General features: G+C 54.4%; 1 protein-coding gene across 5 annotated transcripts in view; it reads left to right on the plus strand.

Annotated features, from left to right (window-relative positions):
- The window catches only part of LOC122364642, a 57,384-nt gene extending 31,440 nt beyond the window's left edge, over positions 1-25,944 (plus strand). For 4 of the 5 annotated variants that reach the window (XM_043335235.1, XM_043335236.1, XM_043335237.1 and 1 more), the window contains 9 exons: positions 11,081-11,216; positions 16,443-16,538; positions 16,847-18,661; positions 19,188-19,409; positions 20,635-20,768; positions 21,273-21,394; positions 21,897-22,115; positions 22,691-22,789; positions 25,281-25,944. In XM_043335235.1, coding sequence (XP_043191170.1) covers positions 11,081-11,216; positions 16,443-16,538; positions 16,847-18,661; positions 19,188-19,409; positions 20,635-20,768; positions 21,273-21,394; positions 21,897-22,115; positions 22,691-22,789; positions 25,281-25,335 — 2,898 coding nt within the window. In that variant the 3' untranslated portion in view covers positions 25,336-25,944. Of the gene's footprint in view, positions 1-11,080; positions 11,217-16,442; positions 16,539-16,846; positions 18,662-19,187; positions 19,410-20,634; positions 20,769-21,272; positions 21,395-21,896; positions 22,116-22,690; positions 22,790-23,385 lie in introns of all 5 variants that reach the window. The other variant, XM_043335240.1, reaches the window with a different exon arrangement.
- The last annotated feature ends 206 nt before the right edge of the window (positions 25,945-26,150 follow it).

Consider the following 26,150-nt stretch of genomic DNA (forward strand, 5'->3'; position numbering starts at 1 on the left):
CTGGAGAGCGCTGACGCTGACACTGCGGTCCATGGAGTGTCACTCGTCCGGGCCGTCCCGGAGCCAGCCCTCGTCGGACCGTGACTGGGGCCGTGCGGCCGGCCTGGGCGGGACCCCGGTGACCCGGACGTGACCCCGGGTCGCCGGCGTGAGGTTCCCGGTGACCGTGAACGACCGTGGTGGTCGGGAGGTCAGAGGGGGTCCGTTGTGGAATGTTTGAGGTGGTGGCTGACTGCGAGCGAGGTGATCCGTACTGGAGACAACTGTGCAGAGAAGATATGGGAGCCGGGAGGGGCATGTTAATTTTCAACGCATGCCGCTTCGAACGGAAAGCTGTATGGTGCATTCATTGGGAACTTTCAGCCCAATATTTTTATAGGGCTTCTCTTGATTTTTACCTACATTTTCATTACGAGTTTACTGCGAGTCTTTCATGTCATTTCATGATATGAAGTATAATTTATTGATAGGTATCTATTACGATAAATGCAGCCATGATTATATATAATGCCATCCGAATCCATGTATCATGCATGTGTGCTAGCCACCGTTCACTACACCCTACACCCCCTTTGTCTGTCAAACCGGTTGGTGACTGTACGGACCCCGCCGCTGACTTGCGGGGCGGTCCAGCGGCGGCCCTGTGTGTGTCGTCATTCCCCGGCAGCGGTCAGGGTCACTGTGTCGACGGGCCGGCCCGTATCGGCGCACCGATTGTACGGAATCGGCGGTCCGTGGCGGTCCGAACTGGCTCGGCGCGCCGCGAACCGCCCTGTCGCGATCGCCGCTCAGCCCCACCGAGATCACTGCCTCTTGTCCCGGCCCTGCCCGGCCCGGCTAGAGCCGAGCGCTGTCAGTTCCGGTGCGTGTAGCGGTGGTGGCAGCGGCGGTGGCAATCACGCGCCACCGTTACACGTCCGTACCGCCCCGGGCCAACTCCGCGAAACAAAGGACGCCGAAAGCGGGCCGGAACATGCTGGCGCGGCAGTCAAATGATGACGAGCTGTTCTGCACTGGACGCCTGCGAGTGTTATGGTGTGCCTTTGTAGAGGTCCGCTCTTTTGTTTCATGTATGCTGTTTTAAACCTCATTTTTAGGCTAGTCTGTGATATATTTTGGTAGTTCCCTTTTACGAGCTGTCATCCATGAAATAGAGGTTCAAACTACCGAAGCTCGTTCGGAGTGCCCGGCTGCCCGCAGCGCTCACGGAACTGACTCAGCTCGGGACACCAAGGCCGCGCTCGTGACTTATTCACGGCGCGGAAAATTGTCTCTCCGGTCGACCGCTCCGAGCTGAGGCCACCGTTTGTCGCGTGTTGTCGACGGCGTCGCTGCAGTATTCACATCCGGGGAGATGACAATGTGCGGCGCGTGGTGGCGCCCCACCGCCGGAGCTCGCTTTAGGAGTGAGGTGAATGGCAAATGTGTATGGTTTTCTGTCGCAGATGACCTGTCACAAACAGCCTTAGCAGCAAATGGACGCGGTCCATGCGGGGAACTCATGACAACTTGTCAATGACACAGAATACAGATTGTCTTCAGCGTTATCCTTATTTGCTGGGGTTTGACATATTCAATCAGATGATAATTTAAATCCGGTCAGCAACCTTTAACATGAAACCTCGGCGTATCGAGCTGCGATCAGGCAGCGGCTATCGTTGCTGTGCCGGCAGTATCTGTACACAGAGCGGCCGGCGGCGTCACTGACGTCCACAGTCGCCCGTGGCGCAGCGGGCGCCCAGTGTCGATAGCGCCGACCTGCCGCGGTCAGGCGGCGACCCGGAGGTGACATGGAGGTCAACGGTCGAGCGACAGCGACCGGTGGCACGCCCAGCTAAATCCCCGCTCCACCCACGCCTTTGTCTCTCCCTCGCCAGCCCCGCCCATGTCTCGCCCTTGCCCTCACCCCGTGTTCGTTGAAGCCGCGTGCCGTGTCGTTGTCCGCGTTATATGCAACCATTCACCTCGGCGCCTGTCGCGGAGGCAGGTGGTGAGGGCGGGTCGGCATGTCCGACAGCCACTTGGCCACGGTCCGCCGCCCGACCCGCCGTCCGCCCCTGTTTGTTCCGGCCGGCAAACGGCAGCGCGTAGGGGGACGTGGCCGAACGCCGGGGCCGAGCTACGCGGTGGTCTCTCAGCTGACAGGACACTCAGCGGGCACTTGGACGTCACTCGACCGCAGCGGACACTCGTCTGGAGTCCGCACACTCCACTCGGCGGGCTGTCAGTCCACTCCGCGGCCGGTCACTGGTTGGTCAGCGGGACGCGGCTTGCGCTCAATAGCCACTCTCGGACCAGCGATATTGGCTATCTGTCTGAGCCAATTTGGCGTTGCCTCTGACGGACCAGCTGCTGATAAAGAGAGAACCGTACGGGGCAGCGTTCGCTCGCAGCTCTATTCGCCTCTCTGGTCCACTCTATAATCACGCGCTGTGGACCCCGCCTCTGTGACGTCCGCCCGTCTGATGGGTGGCCACGACCGATAGTCAGCGTCCTTACCGTCTAATGGTACTGCTCGGCCGGCCGGCCGGCGCTCGTCTGACCCTCTGCGGCCGCGGAGATCGATGACGTCTGGGACGGACGGAGAGACGTGCGGCTCGTGCGGTGTCCGACGGACGACGCGGCACACAGGTGGCTCTGTACGGATTACTCGCCTGTCGCCGGAGTGGAGCGGCGGTGACTGATGAGGACGTGCCGTCGCGCGGTGCTCCGCCCGGCGGCATGGCAACGGTGGTCCGCGCCACGACTTGGTATAATCCTGGCTAGTGTTTATACCGGCAGGGCAGTGCGGTGGCCGTCGGGCGCAGTAGCCGTTTTCCTGGTGCGCCGTCTGGGTGTGTCGGGTGGTTTGCGGTCATTCTGCCGCCGTTTATGGCCTGCATTTACCCACTGTCACTCGCAGTGTTGTGGAGCCGGTGTATGTGCCAGTCACGGCTGCTTAGCTTGGTCATTGTCGCTCGGGTTGCGGGCAGGCGCCGGTGAGTCGTTTGTAAAGTCGCGGTGTTGGCGGCCGTTTGTGCCAGCTTATTCCACGACTGACGAGGAACCTCGGCACTCGGGCCAGTTCACAATGCTGAAACGAGCTGTTATTGGGGGCCGTCGTAAAGCGCCCACGGCGGTCCGGACCGGTGCAGGAGTTGTAGGCTGTCCTGAACATTCCATTGGGGTTTTCTTGCTCGTACTGACTGCAGGGAATTGGTCACAGGCGGAAGGGGACAAGGTCTACCCTCATCCTTCCTCGGCCGATTTATTAGGCCTCATGTCGACCTCCGCAGTACGAGAGGGCTGCCGCAGCAATGTGGGGACTGGAAGCGGGCCGAGCAGGTGTCATTTCCTGCCCGGAACCCGCCGCCGAACCAGCCGCTGCCGATGACGCTGCTGACGCCCGCGGCGCCGCGATGACGCCGCCGCGGCGCCCGAACGATGGCGGTTTCCGGTCGCTGGAAGCCGATAAGGCCGGCACAATGCCGCAATGGCTGGTAATGGCTCACGCATATGGAGCGGGATTGCCTATGGTCACTGGTGCCGGGAGCGCACAATGATATCGCGGCCCGGCATCGAGGCAGTGGCGATATTGTTTTAGGAGAAACCGACCTACCGTTGATAAGTTCTGGATATGCTACTATGCGTATTTTATATGCTTTCAATTAAGCAGTTTCACTTTTTTACACGCCTTTACCTAAAACGTTGGCTCCTCTGGCTTAAATCGGTAAGCATTTGTTATTTTATATAAGAAAGACTTGTATAGGTTCACCCAAGATTCCTACAGATGTATTCATCATAAGTCATAATACCCGTCTTGGAGTGTCGTAGACCACACTAAATGTAAAAAGTCCCCTACGCCATCCCGACCGGAGAGGCCTTTCAAGACTGGGGCAGCTATAATTGAATTCGCATGTCGTCTGTCTGTGCGACACAATGCCGTCGACAGCTGGGCCAGCCCCGTTCCCGCTGTATCCGCCCCCTGCCGCTGCCGGTGCCGCCGGTGCTGCAGTTCATCCTTGACTCGTCTCCTGTCTCCGGGCCGTCTCCGAGTACCTCGACCGACGGTCTGTCCACATAGCCCCGGGCGTGTTTGACCGGCCCCACCTGGGGAGGGGGAGGGGATTGGAGGGAGCGTGGCCGTGATTGCGCCAGTGTCAGTCGGCCGTGGACTGGACTGGATTCCTGGATTCCTGTGATGGTTCCGTGTGGGAGAACATACCCGGTGCGATGTGACTGGTTGCGGTTTTGGAGCTGCCGTTGCAGGCTGCGCATTTTTTTTTTTTTTTGTAGTCGTGCGATGAGCAAAGTGCTGCAGGTGGCTGTTATCTCTGTGAGATCAGTTTTTACCCATGCGTTACTTAGTGAATGCGAGGCTCGATTCGAGCGCTGGCAACAGGAGCTGTCCCTGAGTCGATGCTGCAGGGCTGTTCAGTATAGCCCTCGTTCTTACTGCTCACTGCTGCCGAAATCAAGGTCAGATGCCGGCAGGATCAATGTCAGTGTCTCCAGAGGTCCTCAATAGCACCTCTCCTGAGGATTCATTGTCCTTCATTTCTCGCAACCACCGAGTCGATCATAATTGTGGTCCGGCGTTTTAGCAGCAGAAGGCGACAGAGATGCCTTCTGACTGCCTCAGACAGCGCCAGCCGAGTGTTGGCCGTGCCTGGCCCCGCTGTCTGCCGGCGGCTGGGAGTGCCTGAGCCGCGGCTTAGCTCGCCGATAAGGATCGTGAGCCCTCGAGCTCGATATCTGCACGGTCGTGGTCGCCAAGCTCAGTACATATCAGTGGAACGTGCCGTCTGGTGCATTATCGAACAGCAGGTAACTGTATACCTACTCGGTGAATGGGTACCTTCGCGACCGATATGGTTTGTGAAGAGCTGTGTAGGCATAGCCAGATACAGACATTTAACTGTGAATGCTTATGCGCCACAGCGCAGTCAAATTTACTCTTCTTGACCTTGATATAAGTGCACCCGGATTTCGCAGCATCGAGTTCTTGGCTCGTGCACTGAACCGCTGAACAAACAGCGTTCAAGGCCGTGCAGCCGGCTGTTCGTCCGTGCCTCACGGGGAGAAGCCGCTGGCGCTGGCCGTGGCCGGCGCCTGCAGGGCAGTGGCCGTCATCACTCGAGCTATGTGCAGTGTGTACACAACCCTGCGGCGGACCGGCGGCAGCGGTGGCGAAGCAGTGAAAGTGTGCCGACCTCTGGCGGCACTCCGTCCGGCGGGGTCACCGCTCCTCCAGCTGACACGGCGCCCGGCCTTTCACCCAGCCCGTGACCCTGCCGCCGACGGCCGCCGGCTCGTCGCTGGGAGGCTTCCCAGCTCACAGTTCGATCAGAGCCCAACCGACCGCCACTCTATCGAGTCTCGATCGGCCTCGAGGCGGGATGACGCCAGAAATGAGCTTAGAAATAACGCTAGAAATGATGCTTGGGCTCCGCTTCATGGTTTCGCCCGATAACGGCAGCGAATCCACCGCTCGGGCTTCAATTTACGGTCTCTGCCATGTGCCGATCTTATCACGATTTAGGGATATTTCCTGGATGTTTTCGGGGTCGTTACAACGCTGCATACATCGAATTCTTCCCGGCAAACTCTTGCTTTCCTTCGGTCATTACCAACTGCACAGAGCTATAACAGCTGGTGGTTGTAGAGTTTGCAGTATGTGCTCTCTGCTCGACTGTTGGTCAAGGTGACCAACTTGTGCTTGTCCCAGCTCATGCCACTTGACTCACAGCTGGCAGTATGCACGTCACCCTCTCTCCCTCTCAGGCCCGCGGACCGCCCGCGCCGTCCCACGCACACACTCGACCCACTGCGCCCAGTGCCGGACAGGACAGTACACAATGGCCGGGGCTGACGCCCACGATGTCCTCGTGGGCGGGCCGCGCTCCGCCCTGGCCCGCTCGTCGTGCCATCCGCCTGACTGACGGGCGGGCTGGCGGGGAGACTGGCGGTCGATGTGTGGGCTTAGAGATATGGACAGAGACGGACAGCGTCCGGCAAGGCATGGTGCCCGACGGATGGCAAGCAGGCAGATGGCAAGCCATGTAGGATGGTGAGATATGATAAGGTGGTTGCAGGAAAGGCATGAAACGTGGATGGTCGGAAGTTGCCTAGCAGGGTGGACTGACTAGCGGTACGGGGTGGAGGCACGGTGGACGGAAGGAGGGGCATGCGACGATTAATGTTTGAAAGAACGACGTGGCGTTGTGGCCAGGGATGAGCCAGTGGCGGCGATCCTCCGTGCCCGGCCGGCCGGTGGAACCACCGCTGCCCCCGACGGACCACCGCCGGCCCTGTGGGACCACCGCCGGTCCTGTCGGCTGGCCCGGTGGGACCACGGCTGGCCCGCCGGCCGCCGGTACCGGGTCGATGACGCCGCCGCCGGGCCCGGCCGCCGGCGATACCAGCACGGCTCCGTGAGAACGGCCAGTAGCGGCCATTCATACCGACCGGCCCGCTTCGGCCCTGGGCCACTTCCGCCCCGGTCGACCGGGCAGGTCCGGTACTGGCTGCCCGGTCCCGACCGGCCGACCACGGTCACGGCGGATCAGCCGCAGCTGCCTCAGCCCGGCCCGGGAGCCGGAGCTTGCAGCCGCGACTCTGCACCACCTCGGGACAGAACGGGCCGCGGCGGGCCGAGACGCGGACGGTGCGGCTCTCACGACCTGGTCTGGCTGACGTGACCCCGTCACAGCCGGTCTGAGTGAGCCGTCAGCGGCCGTCTGACTGGCCCCGGGGTCACGTGAGCGAGCCGTCATCGCTCCATCGTTCCGTCATCGGGGTTCTTTGTGCCGACAGCCGGTGGTCTTTGGTGCGCCGTCCCAGCCCGCCATCAGCTCGTTATGATGAAGTCATGTCTGACGAGGTAGATGACCATTGTGCCGCCACCACTCCCTAAAGTCACACATCGACGCGGTCATGTGCTGGCCATGGCCTGTTCGTGAAGCTGTTTTCCGTGGAGTAGGACGTACCAGTGCGTAGCTTGTGTTGGTGAAATAATCCTCGACTGGGTATCGGAATCAGTTTTGCGACAATGCATTGTCATAAATAGGTACCGCTTGACATCGTGTTTTGTTTGTTTTCTTTTTAAGCCGAGGACGTTGTGAACTCTAAAAGAAGTTTGACCAGGCCATTTAACTGGTCGTTCAGTCATTGAACTCGAAAACGAATGACATTGCCGCTCAGTCATGGTTTTTATTTGTTTGCCTTCGTCATTCGCCTCTAGGTAATCATCGTTAGGGAGAAGGGTTAGGCGTTTTGTCACACTGCCGTGGTCCACCCCATCTTGTCCCGTTCTCTGGTGTCTAAACTCCTAACCATTAGTCTAGAGCCTGGGGCTGTTGTCAAGATTAGGAAGGGCAGGGCCCACCCAGGCAAGATTTGTATCATATGCCAGAACACGGCTCAATCAGGCTTTCACGATTTATACCCAAGGGCGCCAGCACATTCTTGGAAATCAGCCGAGCATGCACAAATTGCACAATGCACCTGCCGCAATGACGTCATGTTGCGTTATGGAATATGCCTGTCGGCAATGGGACTGAATTCTTTGATTGCTTCCAAATAACGACGTTTTATTTTTATTAATTAATGTACCTGGTAGTTTCCTTTTTCATGGATTGTTTTATCTACAGTGACCTTAAAACCCTCGCGGGCCCGGGGGGGGGGCGTTTTTCGCCCCCCCCCCCTGGCGAATATTTGCGATAGCTCCCGAACGCTTAGGGATAGGACGGCGAAACTTTCAGTACCTTTTTTCCCATCAATTTGACATCTTCTGAAGTAAAAAATTTGGACCTAGCCCCCTTGATGACGTCACAAGGTCCATTTTTCTAGACCCCTGCACAGCAAACTTCGGCGTCACAGACGCAAACTTCAAATAGCTGCTAAAAATAGAGTTTTAGAGATAAAGACAAATTACGAGCACGGTTGTGTAGCGTTTGACCTAGAGAAAAATAGAAAAATAGTTTTGGTGACCTGAGGTCAGAGGTCAGGTCAACGACCCCGAAATGTGGTTTTAGTTTTTCGCAAATAACTTCCACAAAAATGGTCCTAGAGCTACGGCAGTGGTACCATCGCATTCGCCTTGTCAAGCCGCGTCGAATGATATATATTTTGTTCGGAAAAGGTCAAGTTTTATGTTGACCTCATGTGACCTCGAATGACCTCTGGTTGACCTTGACACATGAAAGGTCGTTTATGATGGATTTGTACCTGCTGATCACGAATCTGGCATCTATTTTCCTCTAAGCCTTCATTTAGAGCTTCCGGATGGCAAAATTGTCTTATTTATTATTGCTAACTTGAATCGGTGAAATAGCCTCTAGCAGGGATACTCTTCTGTGACCTTGACCTTTCAGCAGCCTTGTATCGTAAGATGAACCACAAATAGGGAACTGATAAGCCTCGAAACATTTCAAAACATTTTGGAAGTTAGCACGCAAGATGTGCGAAAAAGTGCCAAGTTTGAGGTCAATTTTGAGCGTGACCTTGACCTTGACCTTTCACTTTGAGCACATTTTCAGAATCCTCAGATTCTCTTCTTTCGTTTGACACCCAATTTTGCCGGTTTGGTGCAGCCTGCCGTCCTCTAGAAGGCTTACTTTGAGATCACTACACATGTAGCGGTTTTTGCCTTTGACCTTTACCTCTGACCTTGAAAATTGACCTGAGGTCAAACATTTTAGGTGCATTAGAATCGTCTCGTAAGGACCTTTCGTTTGGTATCGCTTTTGTTTCCGTAGCTCCCTTATTTACGGAGTTAGACAGGGGGGGGGGGCGAAAAACGCCCCCCCGGGCTGCGGTGGTTGGTATTACCCTCCGGGCCCGGCCGGGTTAAAAAACTACCTTCTATGACCTAGGCAATTTATCCCATAAGCCTTTGGAGCTTACCGGCAGCGAACGCTTTAAACCGTTTAATTCAATCTGCATTCTACTCAGTACTCGTGTGAAATTGCCCAAGACAGCTCGACTTTCTCCAGATTATTAAATACGCACTGGCATGCCGCTTCTAAAGCGGCTAACCGGAAAGAGCCGCTTATCTATTACCAGCTATGAGCTAGCTATCCTATTATGCGCTCAGACTTAAAAATGTTTTGGCACCCACCGGTGCGTTGTAATTAACCGCCCTACTGAGCTAGGAGAGGGTGTTGTAATGTGTGGCCCATTAGGCTGTTTCCGAATAAAAAATGACTGTACCGCGACAAGTATCTATAAAAATGCATATCTCTGATCTCAGATGAAAGGTTTCGTGATGTATATGATCAGCTGGGCGCAAAATGACCACCGCAGTCGACGCGCCCGTAAACCCCAATGAACGAACGAAATATGATCAGCTGGTCAGTGCAATTGGTGACATAGGTATCTACATTATAATTCAATAGGAGAAAATGAAACTGGTCATTCTTCCTTCGTTCATTAACAAACATCAGCATCAAACATAGATGGGAAATGCATCATTACCCCCTATATTATATCAGTCCCCCTTCCTCAAAATCTACACCCACTCACTCAGTTTGGCCCGGAAATCCATCAGGCATCAACCCCATCGGATTGTAAGTGTCCGTGTGTTGGACGTGCATTTGGAAATGTATTCGCCGTCTTCACTTCATATTAGAGATGTCAATCGGATACCAACTTTTTGGTATACCGATACCAAACCAATACCAACTTGGTATTTGGTATTTCAATCCTAATATGTTTGGTATTTTGTTGGTATTAAAAAAACACTAATGCAAAAGAGGCTGATAAATTGGTAAAAAGTTGGTATTTTCCTCATTCTCCAAAGTTGGTTTGGTTTCGGTATATCCTCACGGCTTTGCTTAGTTTTTGGTTTGGTATCGGTATTCCGATTTTCTTTAATTGACATCATTTTTTCATATATTCCTGACCGATCGATAGTATGTATGCGCTGGCCGCTGTGGTATTGCGTAGGTATGCGTGGGAAGTAAGCGAAAGTTCGCGACTAATAATTCGTTTCAGCAAAGCGCCACGCAAATTACGCATAACCGGCAAGTGGAATGACAGCCAATACTCAATAGCCAATTTATCCTGATCATTCTTTTCCGGCGTGGCCGCCTTGCCGCGCGCTGCATCCGCGTTCCGTTCCCCTTTCCTCGGCCCTCTGTCGGCCGACCGGAAGTGAGTGGTTTCCGGCCGACCCCTCAGCCACCGGGCAATCGGAACGGGTCGATTCCCGGGCTGTCGAACTGCGTACTTGACGCGGCAACAGCAGACGCGCGGCGCGGGTCGGTCTCGGCTCCCGTCCGCTGCCGCGGCGGCGCTCAGAGCCAAACAGACAGGCCTGCTGAGGTCGGCGGCGGCGCCCCTCCGGGTCCTAAACCACGGCCCGTGAGCTGTGAGCCACGATAGCGCCCTATCTGTCCGGCTCAGGTCGGCTGGGCGGGGCCGGTCGGCCGACACTGCGGCACTGTGTTGTCACCGTTAGAGTCCATTATCGAGTGATGACGTGGCATTGTCCCCAATCTCGCTATTTGGGCCCCGTGTGTCACCGATGGTGTCATGGTGTCCCTCACCGGTGTCACGGTGTCATTCACCAGATTGGGGCCGGATGGTCCGAGTCTATTACTGGTTCCAGTTGGACATTTAACCTTTACCGCTGGGAGGTTCTAATGGATGTTACTGGCTAGCTCTTTCCCACCGGTCTGCTGAATTCCGATGTCCTTCTGTTTCTGAAAACACGCAATATTGCTGGTTGTTGTCCATATTTCATGTGCAGAAATGTGCCCTTCGTCCCACACAGACTTTCCATTAGCGCCGGCGAAAGGTCTCTGGTGTCGCCCGCCGGCTGACCCCGAGGTTACAAAGAAATTCGGCTCCCTTCTCCATATAGATTTCATCAGAGCCATTAATCATGGAACGGTCTTGCGTCGTATATCACCGTTCTTGATAAATTGTTCACGAGTTGAGACATTTGCGATTAAATGCACCACCCTGACGAGCTGTAATTGGTAGGAAGCGCAGTCTTCATCAGTTATTCATGCTCCATACCATAGTGTAATGTGTCTTCACCTATAAACTAAAGTTGGCCCCAGCTAGACTGAGTCGTTTCGTTGTTTGTTTCCAGGGGAGGATGCGGACGGAGCGCGGCACGGGCTCGGGTACCGCGACTCTGACCCAGACCGGCACCGCCGGCGACCCGACCGGTAGCCTGAACGGGGACAGGGCGGCCCCACAGTCGCCCGGGGCGGGGTACAGGGCCGGTGAGTGTCCGGTGGGACGAGGTACAGGGCCGATGAGTGTCCGATATGGCGGCGTACAGGGCCGGTGAAGTCATGGGGAGTTATAATAACTACAGAAACTACAGGAACGTTTGAGGTTTCACATAGACTGACACGTTACACTCTGTTTCCTGAATCCAATGCGAGTTTCATGCTCAGTAGGGTGTGTCATTTTGGGCACTTTTTTTCGCAAAACATGGTGCTCCACTGATTTTATCGTGCCCCAGACACGTAGAAACCGTGTGGCATTTTTTATTTCCCCCAAATATTAACACCCATGCGGCGCCGACCGCCGACACTTTGGCCTATCTCTCAGCATTAGCGACCTCAGCGCCCCTAGCGGCAATGTTTTGAACTAACACGCTCGCTATGCTTTGTGAGCTTACGATCATCATTAAATGCATTTTACCGAAATGACGCCTTGCTGTTGGCTTGTCTGGCACTCAGAATGTTGGTGAAAATGTGATGTTATGCATCTTAAAGCACGAAATAGTTCTGTGTTAATGTATATTGCATAGTACTACCCCCGATCCCCGTCCTGGTCTGACGGGATACGTACGAGCGCATGTTTATAGTGCCTGCTATTAGGTGTCACATGTTTTTTTTTTGTAGCGTCGTTCACTGCATAGACCCCGGGGAACAGGGGGGGGGGCAGTGGGGGCGCTTACCCCCCCCCCCCTCCAACTTGAGAGCCGAGTGGGCGCCGCCCCCTCAACAATGATGCAACGATGAAGGATCTCTGCTCCCTTTTATGAACCTACATGTCTGTTTTATATAAACATCAGCACAAGGTATTTCTCTTGCATGTGAATGGTTTCTGCTGATTCGGCATCGATTTAAGAACACCTGCTATTGTCATCCCACTTTGATTTTATCTGAACTTGATCATAACTTTGGTAGGTCAGATTTTTTACTGGATCATTTTGGTTCCGGATGGTATTTGATTTGGCGTGATGAGAACATTATGACGTACAACGGTGGTAAAGTCGTTGATTGATACAGGTTTACTCGCTCCGGTGGGAGGCAGTAGCGGCGGAACACCTTCAATTAAGAGGAGGGGGGGGGGGGACACTGCCGACTTTTGGTCCCATTCTTTCCATGCAACGCCCATAGGGCTAATGTTAAAATGCCCAAATCAGAGGGGGCACGGTGCCCCGGTGCCCTCCCCGTTCCGCCGCCTATGGTGGGAGGGCGGCGTGTGGGACTCAGAAGGAGACTAATGGCTTGTGTTGTGCCTTTGGTAGGACCCTCAGTATCACCGATGCAGGGCCTTCAGAGCCTCCAATTAGGGGCCTTTAGAGGCACTGGTGTGGGGTCCTCACAGACGCCCGTGTGGCCCCTCAGAGGTGCTAGTGTGAATCCCTCATAAGCGCCGGTGAGGGTCCTCACAGAATACAGACGCCGTTGTGGACCCTCAGAGACACTGGTGTGGGTCCGTTACATGTGGGTGTGTGGCCCTTAGAGCTGCTGGTGCGAACCCTTTAAAAGTCGGCAGGGGGCCCTCAACGACCGGGGAGGGGGACCTCAGACCGGCAAGGGGCCCACAGAGGCCGGCGGCATTTTCAGAAGCCCTGTGGGGTCCTTAGATACCGACAAGGTACTCTGAGACGCCAGTGCGGCCCTCAGTCTCTGGTGTAGGGCCCTCAGAGTTGCAGGTAGGTGGCCGTCAGATATGCTTTTGCCGAACCCTCACAGGCGCAGGTGTGGGTACCTCAGAGCCACCAATATAGGGTTGCATAAATGGTGTGGCACTGGCTTGGGGGACCCTCAGTGGTGTCCTTATGGGCCCTTAGAACCACTGGTGTGGGTCTCTCAGAGGTGCTGGTTGTGAACCCTCAGAGGCCCTGCTGAGGGCCCTCACGGTCTCCGTTATGGGATCCTCAGAAGCCGGCGTAGACCCTGACGGAGATCTTAGTGTGGGTACTTAGGGGCTCATTAGGTGCTCCTACGAGACCTGTGAGGTCTTTCTCAGCTGAAATATAGTCAGCGTGGACCCTCAGAGGTCAGTTGGTACCGCAAGGGTCTTTATGGCCGGGTGGGCTCTCAGAAGCACCAGTGAGGGCCCTCAGTCTCACAGTCGTCGTAATGGGGCCGTCAGAGACATTGGTGTGAGGCCATTACTGATTACAGGTTGGCGTAAGGCCCTAGATATGGCCCCTCTTGGGCCGGCAAGGACTCTCAGAGGCACACTAGCGGCCATAGGAGGCCGGTAAAGGGCCCTCAGAGGCCGCCAGTAGCCTTCAGAAGCCGGCGTGTAACCCTCATGGACAATTTAGTGAGGCTTCTTTGGACTCACGAGGTGCTGTTACGAGCCCTATTCTTTCTGAATCGAAATATGGCCAGCATAGACCCTGAGCGGTAAACTGGTGCCACAGAGCCCCTCCGACCCGATAGGTCCTATGAATGCGATAGGGGGGGGGGGACTAGATGGCACGTGCCTCCTGGGCCCCCTGACTACGCTACTATTTCATATGCGTCATGTCAGGTATTTTGGGCTTGCACCCCAACTTGAAGAATGTTCCTGGGCCCCTGTGACAATATATTGTATTCATTATAGGTATTCGTCATTAGCTTGCACTCTCTACAATCTGCCCATACTATTATTTGTCCCTAGACGCGCTTACAGAGAGCAGGGATAAGCCCATACAGTCAACGGCCTGTTAGTTTCACAAACAGCCGCCAGGGGCGCTAGGGTCGCCTATGTTGTGAGATAGGGCAAACTTCTCTCGCTCGGCGCCGCCTGGGGGTTAAAATTTGCGAGAAATTAACAATGCCACGCCCTTTCCACATGAGTGGAGCACAATAAAATCGATGGAGCACCTTGCATTGCGATATTGCTCAGTAAGTGCTCTATGCTGAACAGTTCCTGGGAGTCCTTCACTCCCAGTATTTTCACTCCCATGGTTAACCGCTGTCAGCTCACTAAATTATTCCGCTGGCGTGGGTCGTGCCAGCATATTGCATACCTCCCTGGAGGATTTTACCCGCTCAGCTCCGCTATTTCAATTACAACAGCGCTCTGTGCTTTATGAGGCAATTAGTCCCTGGAGAGTGGGCGTTTTCAGACATAACACATAGGGTAAGGGCGGGTAAGAGTACGCGGGCGATAAGAGTACGCATCAGCTGTTTCGGTTGCTTAGCAACGCGGGTTTGTCGAGTTCATGAAGTGACATGAAGCCGCCAGTGCGTGCTTGTCACCAACGGAACGTGGGCGTTGAGCGGCGACGCTGTTGAGTTTAAGGCGATGAATATTATTTTCGAGCGTTATGATATTATTATGGCATGGTACAATAATTGTGATACTTGGCAGTTGAGATAAGGTACATTTCCGTGATTGTTGTGGGAAACTTGTGAGGTTATCTGGGGAAATACTGTGCAGTGCAATATTCTGTTTGCGAGGTTTTGCACAACGTTTCGGGGTTGTTTTGTGCGCGAATTGCATGTACGGTAAGAGGACGCACTGTTCAGGAGGGTAAGAGTACGCAGAATTATACATTAAATCGAATATACAGAAATTTAAAGTTATTAATCTATCGCTCAATGACGTTTGTTTTGTAGGTATATCATCAATGGAGCACTGTGATGCAGATGCGTACCCGAAATTCTTCCAAATACGAGTTATTCTCCCTTTTGATTGTGCATTTTTTTTAAAGAAACACACGACATGATTATTTCCCGATTTATAGACTTGAAAGATTTATTTTATGTTTTTCTTTTTGGATACTAGAATTAACTTAAATGCCTTCTGAGTTTGAAGTTAAGCATTTGGACAGTACAAGCTGCATAGGTGTGTGTTCATATGCTTGCGTACTCCACCCGCCTGGCGTGCGTACTCTTGCACACCCCATATGGTAAGAGTACGCAACTGCAGCGGTTCAGAAAATGTCAGTTTTAGACCACTTCCATTTACGCTGAAGGATCGTTGTCCCATGGGTTGATGGCTATTTCAATGAACTTTAATATTCCCTATTTGCGATTTCTTTCTTTCAAATATTAAACAAACAAGATATCTTGGCTCGCTCCGCGTCGCTTTGGCCATAAAAAGATTCGGGAGAAAATTTGGGATCGAATGGTGTTTTTCCGGTGACGATCGGACGTCTAGAAGCTTCGATATTGGCGAAAAACTTGCTGAACTTGCAAAAGTACTTGGTACTTGCTTGGTACTTGCCAAAGTACTCGGTACTTGCCAAAGTACTTGGTACTTGCTTGGTATTTGCATAAGTACTCGGTATTTGCCAAAGTACTTGGTACTTGCTTGGTATTTCCATAAGTACTTGGTACTTGCTTGGTACTTGTAAAAGTACTTGGTACTTGCTTGGTACTTGCGAAAGTACTTGGTACTTGCAATCGCCCCCCCGTTCCCCCGACTCTACTCCCACACCTACCCCCTCGGGATAATTCCTCGCTGCAAAAACTCAGCGCTTCAAAAAACCCGCAATCCTAGTCAAATGGATTATTAAATGAGAGCAAGAAATCCACTAAGTGCGTACTCTTATACGACTTCACCCTACGCCCTCGGCGCAGCAATGCCGTCACTGCACGGCGCCCAGTGTCATCCAGTGCCACTGAGATCTGCTCAGTCCCCGCAGTGTTTATACCCTGTGCGGTGGGTCGATTTCTCACTACATGCCATCACGTTGCCGCCCCGGTGTTGGTTGTGTCACAAAGACGTGACTGCATCTCGTGTTCGTGCGCCGCGGACTTGCGCGCCGCTTTCTCCAGCCGAGCTAAATATTTGGACCGGTCCGGATGCCCCGCCGCGGCCCGTCACTCTCGCCCGTTTGCAGAAACGGCTCTGTTTGTGGTCTGTCCTCTCGACATGCTTATAGCACGACATGTGTACGTCATAATGTGTGCGTATACGTCAGCCTGCCTCAGCTCATGTGTCTGCAAATAGCGTGTTCGGTTTTCTGCCGGTCCAACCTTACTACTGCAACGGGCAACCTTGTCCGCACGTCAGTATTTCCATCGCCCTGGTATCTCGTCCCAACTAAGCGCGCTGGCTCCATATGTCTTACCGTCTCTCCCAGTTGACCTCTCAACATCACTTAGTTATACCGTAGTCATACATAGTCATCACTTAGTCATACACGACTAGACGCCAGGGGAGTTACCTCTCAGCTCTGCCGCAACTGCGTATATCGCCCTGCCCGTCTGCGCCACAGCCCACACCCTCTCCGTCTGACCGACCCCCGTCTGTCCACACAGCGGCGCTCAGTCCGGTCGAGGACGGCAGCCTGTACGACGACGACACAGCCACCTTCAAGTCGGCGCTCTCCTCCTCCGAAGCCATCCGGCGACGGGGTCAGTACCGAGAGAGTCTCGTTGGGCCGCCTCATACCAGCCGCCGCGGCATCTGTGTCACGCAGAGCTTGTGAATGGCCCGAGCATGCTCTTAGTCAAGCCTTGCAATGGCTGTTTTATCGATGTTTTTGCGTGGTCTTGCATCATCTTTTTGCGTTGCGCGCCGGCTGTGATGTGTTTTGCAATGTTTGCACACGCCGTAAACCGTTTGTTTTTGTCAACCTCACGGCCTGCTTGTTTTAGCCAGTCTGCACAGGCAGATCTCCGGCTCACTAGTCCGCCTCTCTGACCCGTCCTGCCCCACGCAGACTCCCCCGCGGCGATGTCGGCGGCGACTGGCGGGTCCGGCGCTCCTGTGCCGCCGGGAAGCACCAACGGCACTCCTCCGGCGGCCAGCAGCGACCCGGCCCGGCTGTGGCGCGCCGGCGACGGGCGCACTGTACGAGACCGTCTCGAGCACGGCCTCAGCGGCGGTGGCGACTCGTCCGGACCGCGCTCGGTCAGTTTCGGCGAGCTGCCGCCCGGACACCACGGCTCACCGGGCGGCGACGCCGGCGGCGGACCCGAGTCGCTCAGTCAGCTGAGTCTGACGCCGCTCGACGATGACTACTACGAGGATTTCACGCTGCCGGGCACCCACGAGGGAGTCATGTCGCGACAGAAGAGTTTCCGGCGCCGTGTGCGCGATACGCCAGTCTCTGAGCCGGACGCTGATCGTATCGAGCACCTGGTGCGGGCGGGCGAGCTGGAGCGGCACGGCAGCATCAGGAGGAAACTGGTGGCGCCGGCGGCGTCTCTGGGGGACTCCGGCAGTCCGGGCCGGTTCGGCCACGACCTGAGGGAGATCGAACAGTTGATGGAAGAGGAGGGTGAACAGGTGGCCATCGACGACCTGCCCAGCCTCGGGCCCGTGCTCGGCGCCTCCACACCCAAAACCCCCGGCGAGCCGACCGACCAGCCGGCCTCGCTGCCGCCGTTCAGCGACGAGCCGCTCAGCATCGAGATGAGCAGCACCATCATGAAAGTGCGCGAGTGTCTGGACCAGGAGAAGCTGAAGGACATTTACACCATCAGCGGTCGGCTGCAGGACATTCTGACCCAGGAGGACATTCAGGAGATCCTGGACCACCCGGAGATGTTTGCACAGCTGCTGGGTGAGGGTATCCTGGCCGAGCTGCGCAGCTCTATGAGCGAGTCGCAGCACGGCTCGCCGTCACGGCCGGCGCCGGCGGCGGTGACCGCGGACGGTCCGTCCTCTGGTTCGGCGAGTCCGGCCAGCGCGCGGCACACCATCACCGTGCAGGCGGAGGTGAGCGCCGAGCAGGCCGAGGACTCTTCCTCGCCCTCCATCTCACCCTCTCCGTCGTTCGCGGAGAACAGGTCCGCCAGTGTGGTGGATGTGTCGGCTGCTGCGACTCAGTCCGCAGACGCCGTGTCACCCGCCCCCAGCGAGGCGACGGAGGTCGCCTCTCCGGCCCCCTCCCCGCGCAGCAGGATCCTCCCGCCGGCTGAGCTGACCTCGGATCACGAACTGGCCGCTCCGTCGGACCGCTGCGGACCCTCGTCCCTGCCGGCCGAGCCTCCGTCTCGCGCCGACGCGGCGTCCCCTCCGCCGGGCCCTCTGTGGAGGAGCGGCTCGCTGCGCCGACTGGGAGGTCACCGTCCGCTGGAGGCGCTCTTTGCCGAGAGTGACGCGCGCCCGGTGGCCGGACAGAGGCGGATCGTGGCGCCCACCATCAGTCTGGACGACTCTGAGACGCCCGAGCGGGGCGACACGTTTGAGGAGCCGGTCGGCAAACCCGCGGACGCCGACAGTGGTGTTAGCGAGACGGGCACCGCTGACTGGCTGGCCAGCCGGGAGAACCTCGAGGCCAGCCGGGAGAACCTCGAGGCCAGCCGGGAGAACCTCGAGGCCAGCCGGGAGAACCTGGAGGCGAGCAGGGAGAACCTGGAGGCGAGCAGGGAGAACCTCGAGGCGAGCCGGGAGAACCTCGAGGCGAGCAGGGAGAACCTGGAGGCGAGCAGGGAGAACCTCGAGACGAGCCGGGAGAAACTCGGTCCGGAGGATGACGCCGAGACACCGTCAACACCGAAGCTTCATAGTCGTCCCAAGGCGTCCCCAGGTAAGGTGTCGCGGACAGTGGACGAGGAACACTTACGTGGGATCATGCATGCTTGTGATAATCATAGGCATGTCTTCGATATTTCTTGTGCAGCATGTGCTGTTGTAAAGCCTGAGGCATGCTCAGTTTCCAGTCACGATGTTTAGCCGAAGCACAGCCATGCTTCATTTGTCAGATGAGATGCTGGTCAGGTCTGTTGTTCAGGCATCCCCGACCTGAGTACTGATGGGCTGTACCGACTTAACTTATATCATTATCTGAGACCTTTAGAACAATGCATGCACCGCCGCTTTAGTCTATGCCGTTCCGTGAGTTCACTCACGTTTTTGCCTAAATGCTCTAATGAAATGAGCCTAAATGGGTTTAGGTGTGACCGTTAGGATGTGATCTACGTTTGCCCTTTTCTACAAGCAAATGGCGTGCCCGTTCTAATGAAACATTTTCGCTCATAGACACACACTCACCAGTCACCAGTCACCACGATGTCTAACTCCCATCACACTCTGTCTAACTACGCCTCCCCTAGACCGGCCGTCCACGCTGAGCGGGGCGCCGCGGCGGAAAAAGATCAGCGTCTCGGCGGACGTGCTTGCTGACCAGGACACCATGTCGGGCTCGAGTCAGCTAGAGAGCGAGGATGACGGGGCGGCCACGCCGACCGAGGCGCTGGCCACCTCGGAGCTGCTGGATACACTCACTCCGGACGATATCGAGACGCCCGACGAACTGGAGGCCAGCATCTTGGAGCGTGAGTTGGAGGACGGGGAGGGAGAGGGGTAGAAATGAAGGGGGAGGGGAGGGAGGCCAGCTACATGGGAATGTTTTCATTTTCGACTTTTGAAGTTCGTGATTTGTGGGAGATAAAGGGCATGATAAATGACTAGCAAATGTGGAGCGTTTAAGTTTGTTGAAGGAAAAGTTAATGAAACTCCCATTCTAAAACGCAATCATTCTCAGTCTGAATAAATTAACCGAATGACTGTTTGTTCATGAACAATATCCCATTCACTGTTCCAATTGGTATGAAGCCAGTCGTGACTTCGATTGATTTTAGTAAGCCATTGTTAGGTCCGGTTCTCATCGTGGCTCTGTGTAATAAAACAGATTACAGCAATCGAGCACTAAATTTAAAACGATAATGTTTCAGTTGACTGCTCTCTAGAAATGCGCCACTTGGCTTCACTACTTTCCGCTTTTGTGCTGTGTCCGCTCGTCACAATTGGCTTGTCGGGTCTCATCGATTATGTATGCTGTTTGCGTCTGTAATGAGGCAGATGGGGCTTGGTATGCGTTGTACGGGCTCTTGCTTACGTGTAACGCTCTGGAGACGATTCGGAAGCGCCCCTACCGTGAAATGTCATCAATCAATGTAAACACATACCAGTAACCGATCACCGTGAGGCAATACCATCAACGGGAGCTCCCTGTGGAGCCTTCTGCATATTTAGGCCGCGAGATTGTGATGTTTTCGTCTTTGTTTATCCATGTCACGACAATATTCGGCTTTCATCACCTCCAATATCTATCAGGTCTTGGTTGTTACCGTGATCGTTTACTCAGTCTTGACGTCTGCCGCTGTTTTTATAGTCTGCAAGGCTCTTTTCCCCCGAGTTCCACGGCGTCTTGTCCTGCTGTGCTTTATTGTTGATTCAGCCACCGAAATGTTCCCCATTCTCGGAAACTTCTCCGCACAGTTGGCAGTTGTGGTGGTACTGTATGTGACGCACCCAGCCCTGAGACGTCCAGTTCACTGTTGGTCAAGTCCTCCTGCTGAGCCGATCCGAGAGTATAAATAATGCCGACGGTGTGACCCTGTGAATTGTGATATCCTGGTCCCCCGGCCCCTGACACTCCCTATCCCTCTCTGTGGGTCAGATCTGCCACCGGCAGATACGATTCCTGCGTACACTGCGCTGGCGTGTGGGCCTCCCCCTGCCCCCGAGTCACCCTGACCCTCTGTCTGCCCTGCTCAGGTCTTCCGCCGGCGGAGCCAATACCCGAGTACACGGCCCGGGAGGAGATTAACGACGAGCGCTCGTGGCGCAGCTGTGTCGTGGCCGGCCTGGAGAGGCGGATAGACATGAAGGTCATCGAGCCCTACAAAAAGGTCAGCCAGGGGTGACGGAGGTCAGTGTTCGGGGAGGTTGAGAGAAGGGCAGTCAGACAGTACCGATGCATTGTGCAGTTCCAGGAAGACTAACACTCCATATTCATACGTTCATTTTTGTATTTGAGGTTTGTCAATCATCGGAAGTGTCTGATGGGGGTTTAATTCGGTCTTCGTTAGTACCGGTTCACATTGTCAAAAGTTATGCCGGTAATTATTGAACATATTTGTAGACATCCTCGTTCTGAACACTCGATCTCGCTGATGAGCAAATCCTTGGCACATTCAGTTTATCTTCATAAGTTCCATGTGTGTAGTCACTGGCCGCGAGCATCTAGAACGCTGGCAAATATGTGCCCCACTGTCACTCCAGGTCCTGTTTCACGGTGAATATCTGGGCTTTGAGGTTGACCGCTGACCTGTGCCCCGCCCTCACCCTTAGGTGACTACCCAGCGGCAGATGCCTAGCACCTCTGACCTGTGCCCCGCTCTCAATTTCCTCAGGTGCTGTCACACGGCGGGTACCTGGGCCTGGAGGGTGACCAGGCCATCATTGTGTTCTCCGCCTGCTACCTGCCCGACCGCAGTCGGAGGGACTACTCGTACGTCATGGACAACCTCTTCCTGTGAGTACCGAGACGAAGGTATGGGATGATTGGCGTGGCTGGCTCTGAAAAACGTCAAGGAATTGAGCTCTAAACTCTGGCAAATTATTCATACGCTGACGACGTACATGATGGTGATATTTAGTACAAGGATCGGCAATAGTAACTGATGCTAACTGATGCTGGAGGGTGGATCAGTTAGATTTCTGCCAGTCTGGGTTCTCTTCTGTCTGGGGGATTAGCAAAGACACGGGATTCTGTGCTGTTCGTATACCAACATGCCAATCACGTACACATTCCCACAAAATGTCATAAAATCCAGGGTCACTGTTCAAAGCTCCCAACCCTGTCCCGGTCACAGCTGGTACAAACTTTCATCATTCGTCCCAAACGTGTCTCGATTTCAGCCGGCGCGTCTCTCATGCCCCTACAATCGCCTCACGGGCGTTACTCCCGCTGTTCTGCCCCTCTCGGCGTTATCTAACCCCTCCCTCTGTCTGACCGCTCTCACCGCACCCAACAGGTACGTTCTGACGACTCTGGACTCGCTGATCGCCGAGGATTACATCCTGATCTACCTGCACGGCGCCACCCAGCGCTCCTGTATGCCGTCGTTCGGCTGGCTGAAGCGCTGCTACCAGATGGTGGACCGGCGTCTGAGGAAGAACCTCAAGGGGCTCTACCTGGTGCACCCCACCTTCTGGGTGAAAACCATCGTGGCCCTGACGAGACCCTTCATCAGGTTAGTTAGCTGAGGAGACGGGATAGGACGAAAGTGGGAGTGGGACCCATTAGAGCGAAATAAGATGGTGGGTGGGATGGCGGATTTTTGTAGTGGTAACTGGGATTCTCTCATTGGAATTCATGATAAAATGATAAAGGTGCTTCGTTATCCATGGTGCTTCGCCTGCTTGGCATTCCATAGAGGTCATTGCCGTTTTCTTCAATGAATTACGACACGTGCCTGTATTTATGAGGCAGTGGGTCGTTACTGATAGCGATTCTGGCGGGATTATCAGTCTGGTAGGAGCTTATCGTGATTTGTGGCGAAGTTGCGATATTACTGAGGTCTCCTTGAGACGGGGCTCTTACAAAAAGTGGCTCTTTCCGTGTTCAGTACTTTGTATTGTTGGAAGTTGCAGTTAATCTTTTAATTACATTGATGCCTTGCATGGTGTTGCTACGTGAGCACTGCGCATTTACTTTCCACGAACAACAATGCGTCCTTTTGGTTGATGCGCATTGCTATCCGTGTAACTACCGACTGTGTATGTGAATTGAACCGCCTTTCTCACCCCCATCCCCCGGTTTTCACAGTTCAAAGTTCAGCCGCAAACTGCGGTTCGTCGCCAGTCTGATGGAGCTCAGTCAGCTGCTGCCCATGGATCACGTGTGCATCCCCGACCGCGTCAAACAGTGAGTGGCGCCGGTCACGTGACAACTGCGGGGGCGTGCTATGGGGGCACAGCGGGATTGCAGGGGAGAGCTTGTGATGGGGTTTCTGCTTGCGGGATGGGTCATTGCCAGGGGCTTACAATTAGCCGTGGAACAGCGTTTAAGGCAGGATTCATCTTCGGTCGGGCCCAGGGAATCTGAGTGAAGTGGCTGTGACTGTTTTTAGTTCGTAATGTCTGGATGGCGTGAGCTGTTGACATGGTTTTCGTAACAAATTGATGTCATGCGACTGCAGTGATTCATTCAATGCAGTAGCACGGAGGATTGTATCCCTCTTAGATCTTGTAATACCGATGCTCAGGGAACGTGGGAAGGGTCGCATGATTCTTCTAACAACTGTTTGGTCGAATTTTGTAAAGTTCCAGTGTAAACACCAGTGTTGTCCCGTGTTCATCCCTGGGGAGTTTGTGGAGTTTGCTCTGGCAGGGTCGATAATGCGCAGCTGGCCAGTTCTCGGATGTGCAGCTGACTGTATCGCGATCAATTGTCCAATCTTCCCGCTTCTGTCCAGTCGGGTGTCTACTAACTCAGTCGCAACCCCTAACTCTTCCTTCCAGGTTCCAGTCTCGATTAGACACCTAACCCTTCTCTCTGCTTTCACGCTAAGATACGATGAGATAAAAGCGAGTCTGCAGGTAAAGACACGCACCGACGGTAGAGGTAACTGGCGCTGTGGCATGTCGGTCCGAGTCGCACGGGAACTGAGAGTGACCGAGTGACCCCCCCCCCCCGTCACCCCCTCCCCAGGGCGGCCGAGCCCGCCTCCACCCCGTTTGCATGGCTGTTGGCATGCGTCGGAGGCAGCTCGTGTTACCACTGCGTGGCCGGTAGGTGTCGCTCTCGCTCGCGAGCGCCGTGTGTTCTGGGACGCTCAGGGGCGGGTGGCGCCACCTGTTGACGGAGGCTGCATGTCAAACTGCCGCGGACGGCCGCTGGGTGGCGCAGTGGTCGCGCAAGTCGACGGCGCGGAAGGATGGGCTGCACGAAATTGACGCTGTTTCAAGAGCGAGGAGATCGCGTTGGTGTGCGGAGAGCTTCATGAATATCGCGCCTGGCCTGTAAAGGAAATGTTCATTCGTCTTACAGTTTCGTCTGATCGCTGAGGCCGACCTAAAACGTCGTAATAAAGTAACGAAATGACAGTCTGTGCCACAAAACAAAAATACGTTGGGGTCCAATTGTTTCGTTCCCTTTACATAGTATGAGCGAGCAGTAATTAATGTGTGTAACCCTTATCTTTTGGGCATCGAGTGGAGCATGTGTGAAACGTAGCGCTTCCTGTCGTCTAAACTAAACCCTCGAGCCCGTCGAGCAACACATCGAATTATTCGCGCCGCCAATCGTTTGACATGTCACTGTCACTAGGATGCTGCTGCTAGGCTCTATCGTATTTGCGAATGAACTGTGGCTTGGGTAGATTCGAATCACCTGTCATCTTTGGATGGCGTTACTCTTAAAAATGCAATTCGGTACCTTTCGGTACCACTTATCGCTGCCGGCTGCGATAAGTGAACTAGAAAATGCTAGGACACTCAGGACAGATACCGCCTGCCAGCTCGATTCTAAGTCCTCCAATCATGTTTCACGTCACCCCAGCCCTCGGCCACTGCAGATGTTGTTGTGTTTGTCCCCTTGGGACCTCCTTACGGAGGACCATAGCCAAGGGGCTCCCTATGGCGTAGGTAGCCGGCCTCCAAGGCAGCCACTAGGTCGGCGTCCCACAGGCCACTGCAGATCCCATGCTCCGGCGTTCCTCCCCTCACCGTGGCGCGGCGAGACAGCTGGCTTGCACGAGGAGCATGGTTCCAACGACCTCCCGCTGTGGTTCCTGTGGTTACCGTGGTGGCCGCAGGATGTGTGCCGATTCGCCCAGTGGTTCATGTGTAAATGCTATGCGCCACCAGCATTCAGTTCATATGCATGATGCTTTTTATGTTACGATGTGTTTGGTGAGGCCGATGTTACGACGTTCTTTGCATTGTATGCTGGATTCTGAAGGTGTTTGTCGTTGCCGGTGTTTATATCGATGTTATAGCTGTTTAGGGTAATGGGAAATGTGCAGTCATTTCATGAAACATTAAGTTAATTTGAACGTTGCAACTTTAAATGTTAATCGACCATCGCGTAGCGTTCTCTATAAGTCGTCATATTTTTAACTTTTAAAGACATAGAAGTTGTCGCTCTATTTTGATATGATTCGGCTTACCACAGTTGCACAAAATTTATGTTGAATGTCCACACTGGCTTTGTTTCCTTAGCGGCTTTTTGTCACCCACTCCAGCACCAAGTCGCACCCCGCCAGCTTAGTGCGACATCACCCACCTGTCTCGCATCTTTCACCGATAATTCAACACAAGTCACAAGTGTGAGATTAATTTTATTCAATATCCATCGCGTGACATGTGTGACGTTCTATCTTAGCCGTAATTGACACTGCCCAATCATTTTTCAGACTAGACTTCCAGCTGATGATCGCTGAACGAAAGAAACAACTCGGCATACGCTAACCACTGGGCCGTCTTCACTGCTGCCATCTGTCAGCGGGACGGAGAAGCTTCAGTTCACCGTACTGCCGCCGCCCGTATGGACTGCGGCGGCAGGGTGATGCTGGACCAGTCTAGTCGCGAGAACTGGCGAGAAATGGGATGAAACGATCCCGGACACTTCGATTTGATACCGGCTGCCCGATAGGGGCGGGGAGGTTCTGAAACATTGTTCTCAAATGAGACGCCGCCATCCCTCCCTCTGCCCAGCTGTGACGGTAGTGACACGAATCACAGCCGTCGCCGAGACGCGATATGTGCATTCCATTTTTGTGTTTGTGTCGCCCGCGTGAATGCGCTGTGTCTGTGAAGTCACGTGAGTGCGTTTGTTACTGTACCGCTTGCGACGAATATGACCGCGGAAACGGCGGCTGGGCGGACGTGAACCAAGGCCGTATGAGAGGTGAACAATATAATACCGTGGAGAAGTGTACCTATGGGGGATGCAACGTCGCCTTAATTTTGATTGTATTTAAACGATTGTTAACTTTGTAGTACTTCTCGTACGTTATCCTTAACAACAGAATATGAGAGAAAGGGATTACAATTGAAATACATGTGTGATGTGAACAACACTTTGTAATTTCATGATTTATTTCCCTTGTGTCAATCTGCCTAGGCCTACACCGATAACTGGCATGCGCCGCATGAATTTCTCAGCTCGACATTCTGTTCGAAATAAGATGCACTTGTGAGGCTGGATGCCAATGTCTAATGATCGTAATTCGTTTCACCACACCCCTTTCCCCAAGCACGTATCACAGCCTCGCACACATTTA

The sequence above is a fragment of the Amphibalanus amphitrite genome, unplaced genomic scaffold (assembly GCF_019059575.1).
Source record: "Amphibalanus amphitrite isolate SeventyFive unplaced genomic scaffold, NRLGWU_Aamphi_draft 000688F_arrow, whole genome shotgun sequence".
NCBI classification, from domain to species: domain Eukaryota; kingdom Metazoa; phylum Arthropoda; class Thecostraca; order Balanomorpha; family Balanidae; genus Amphibalanus; species Amphibalanus amphitrite.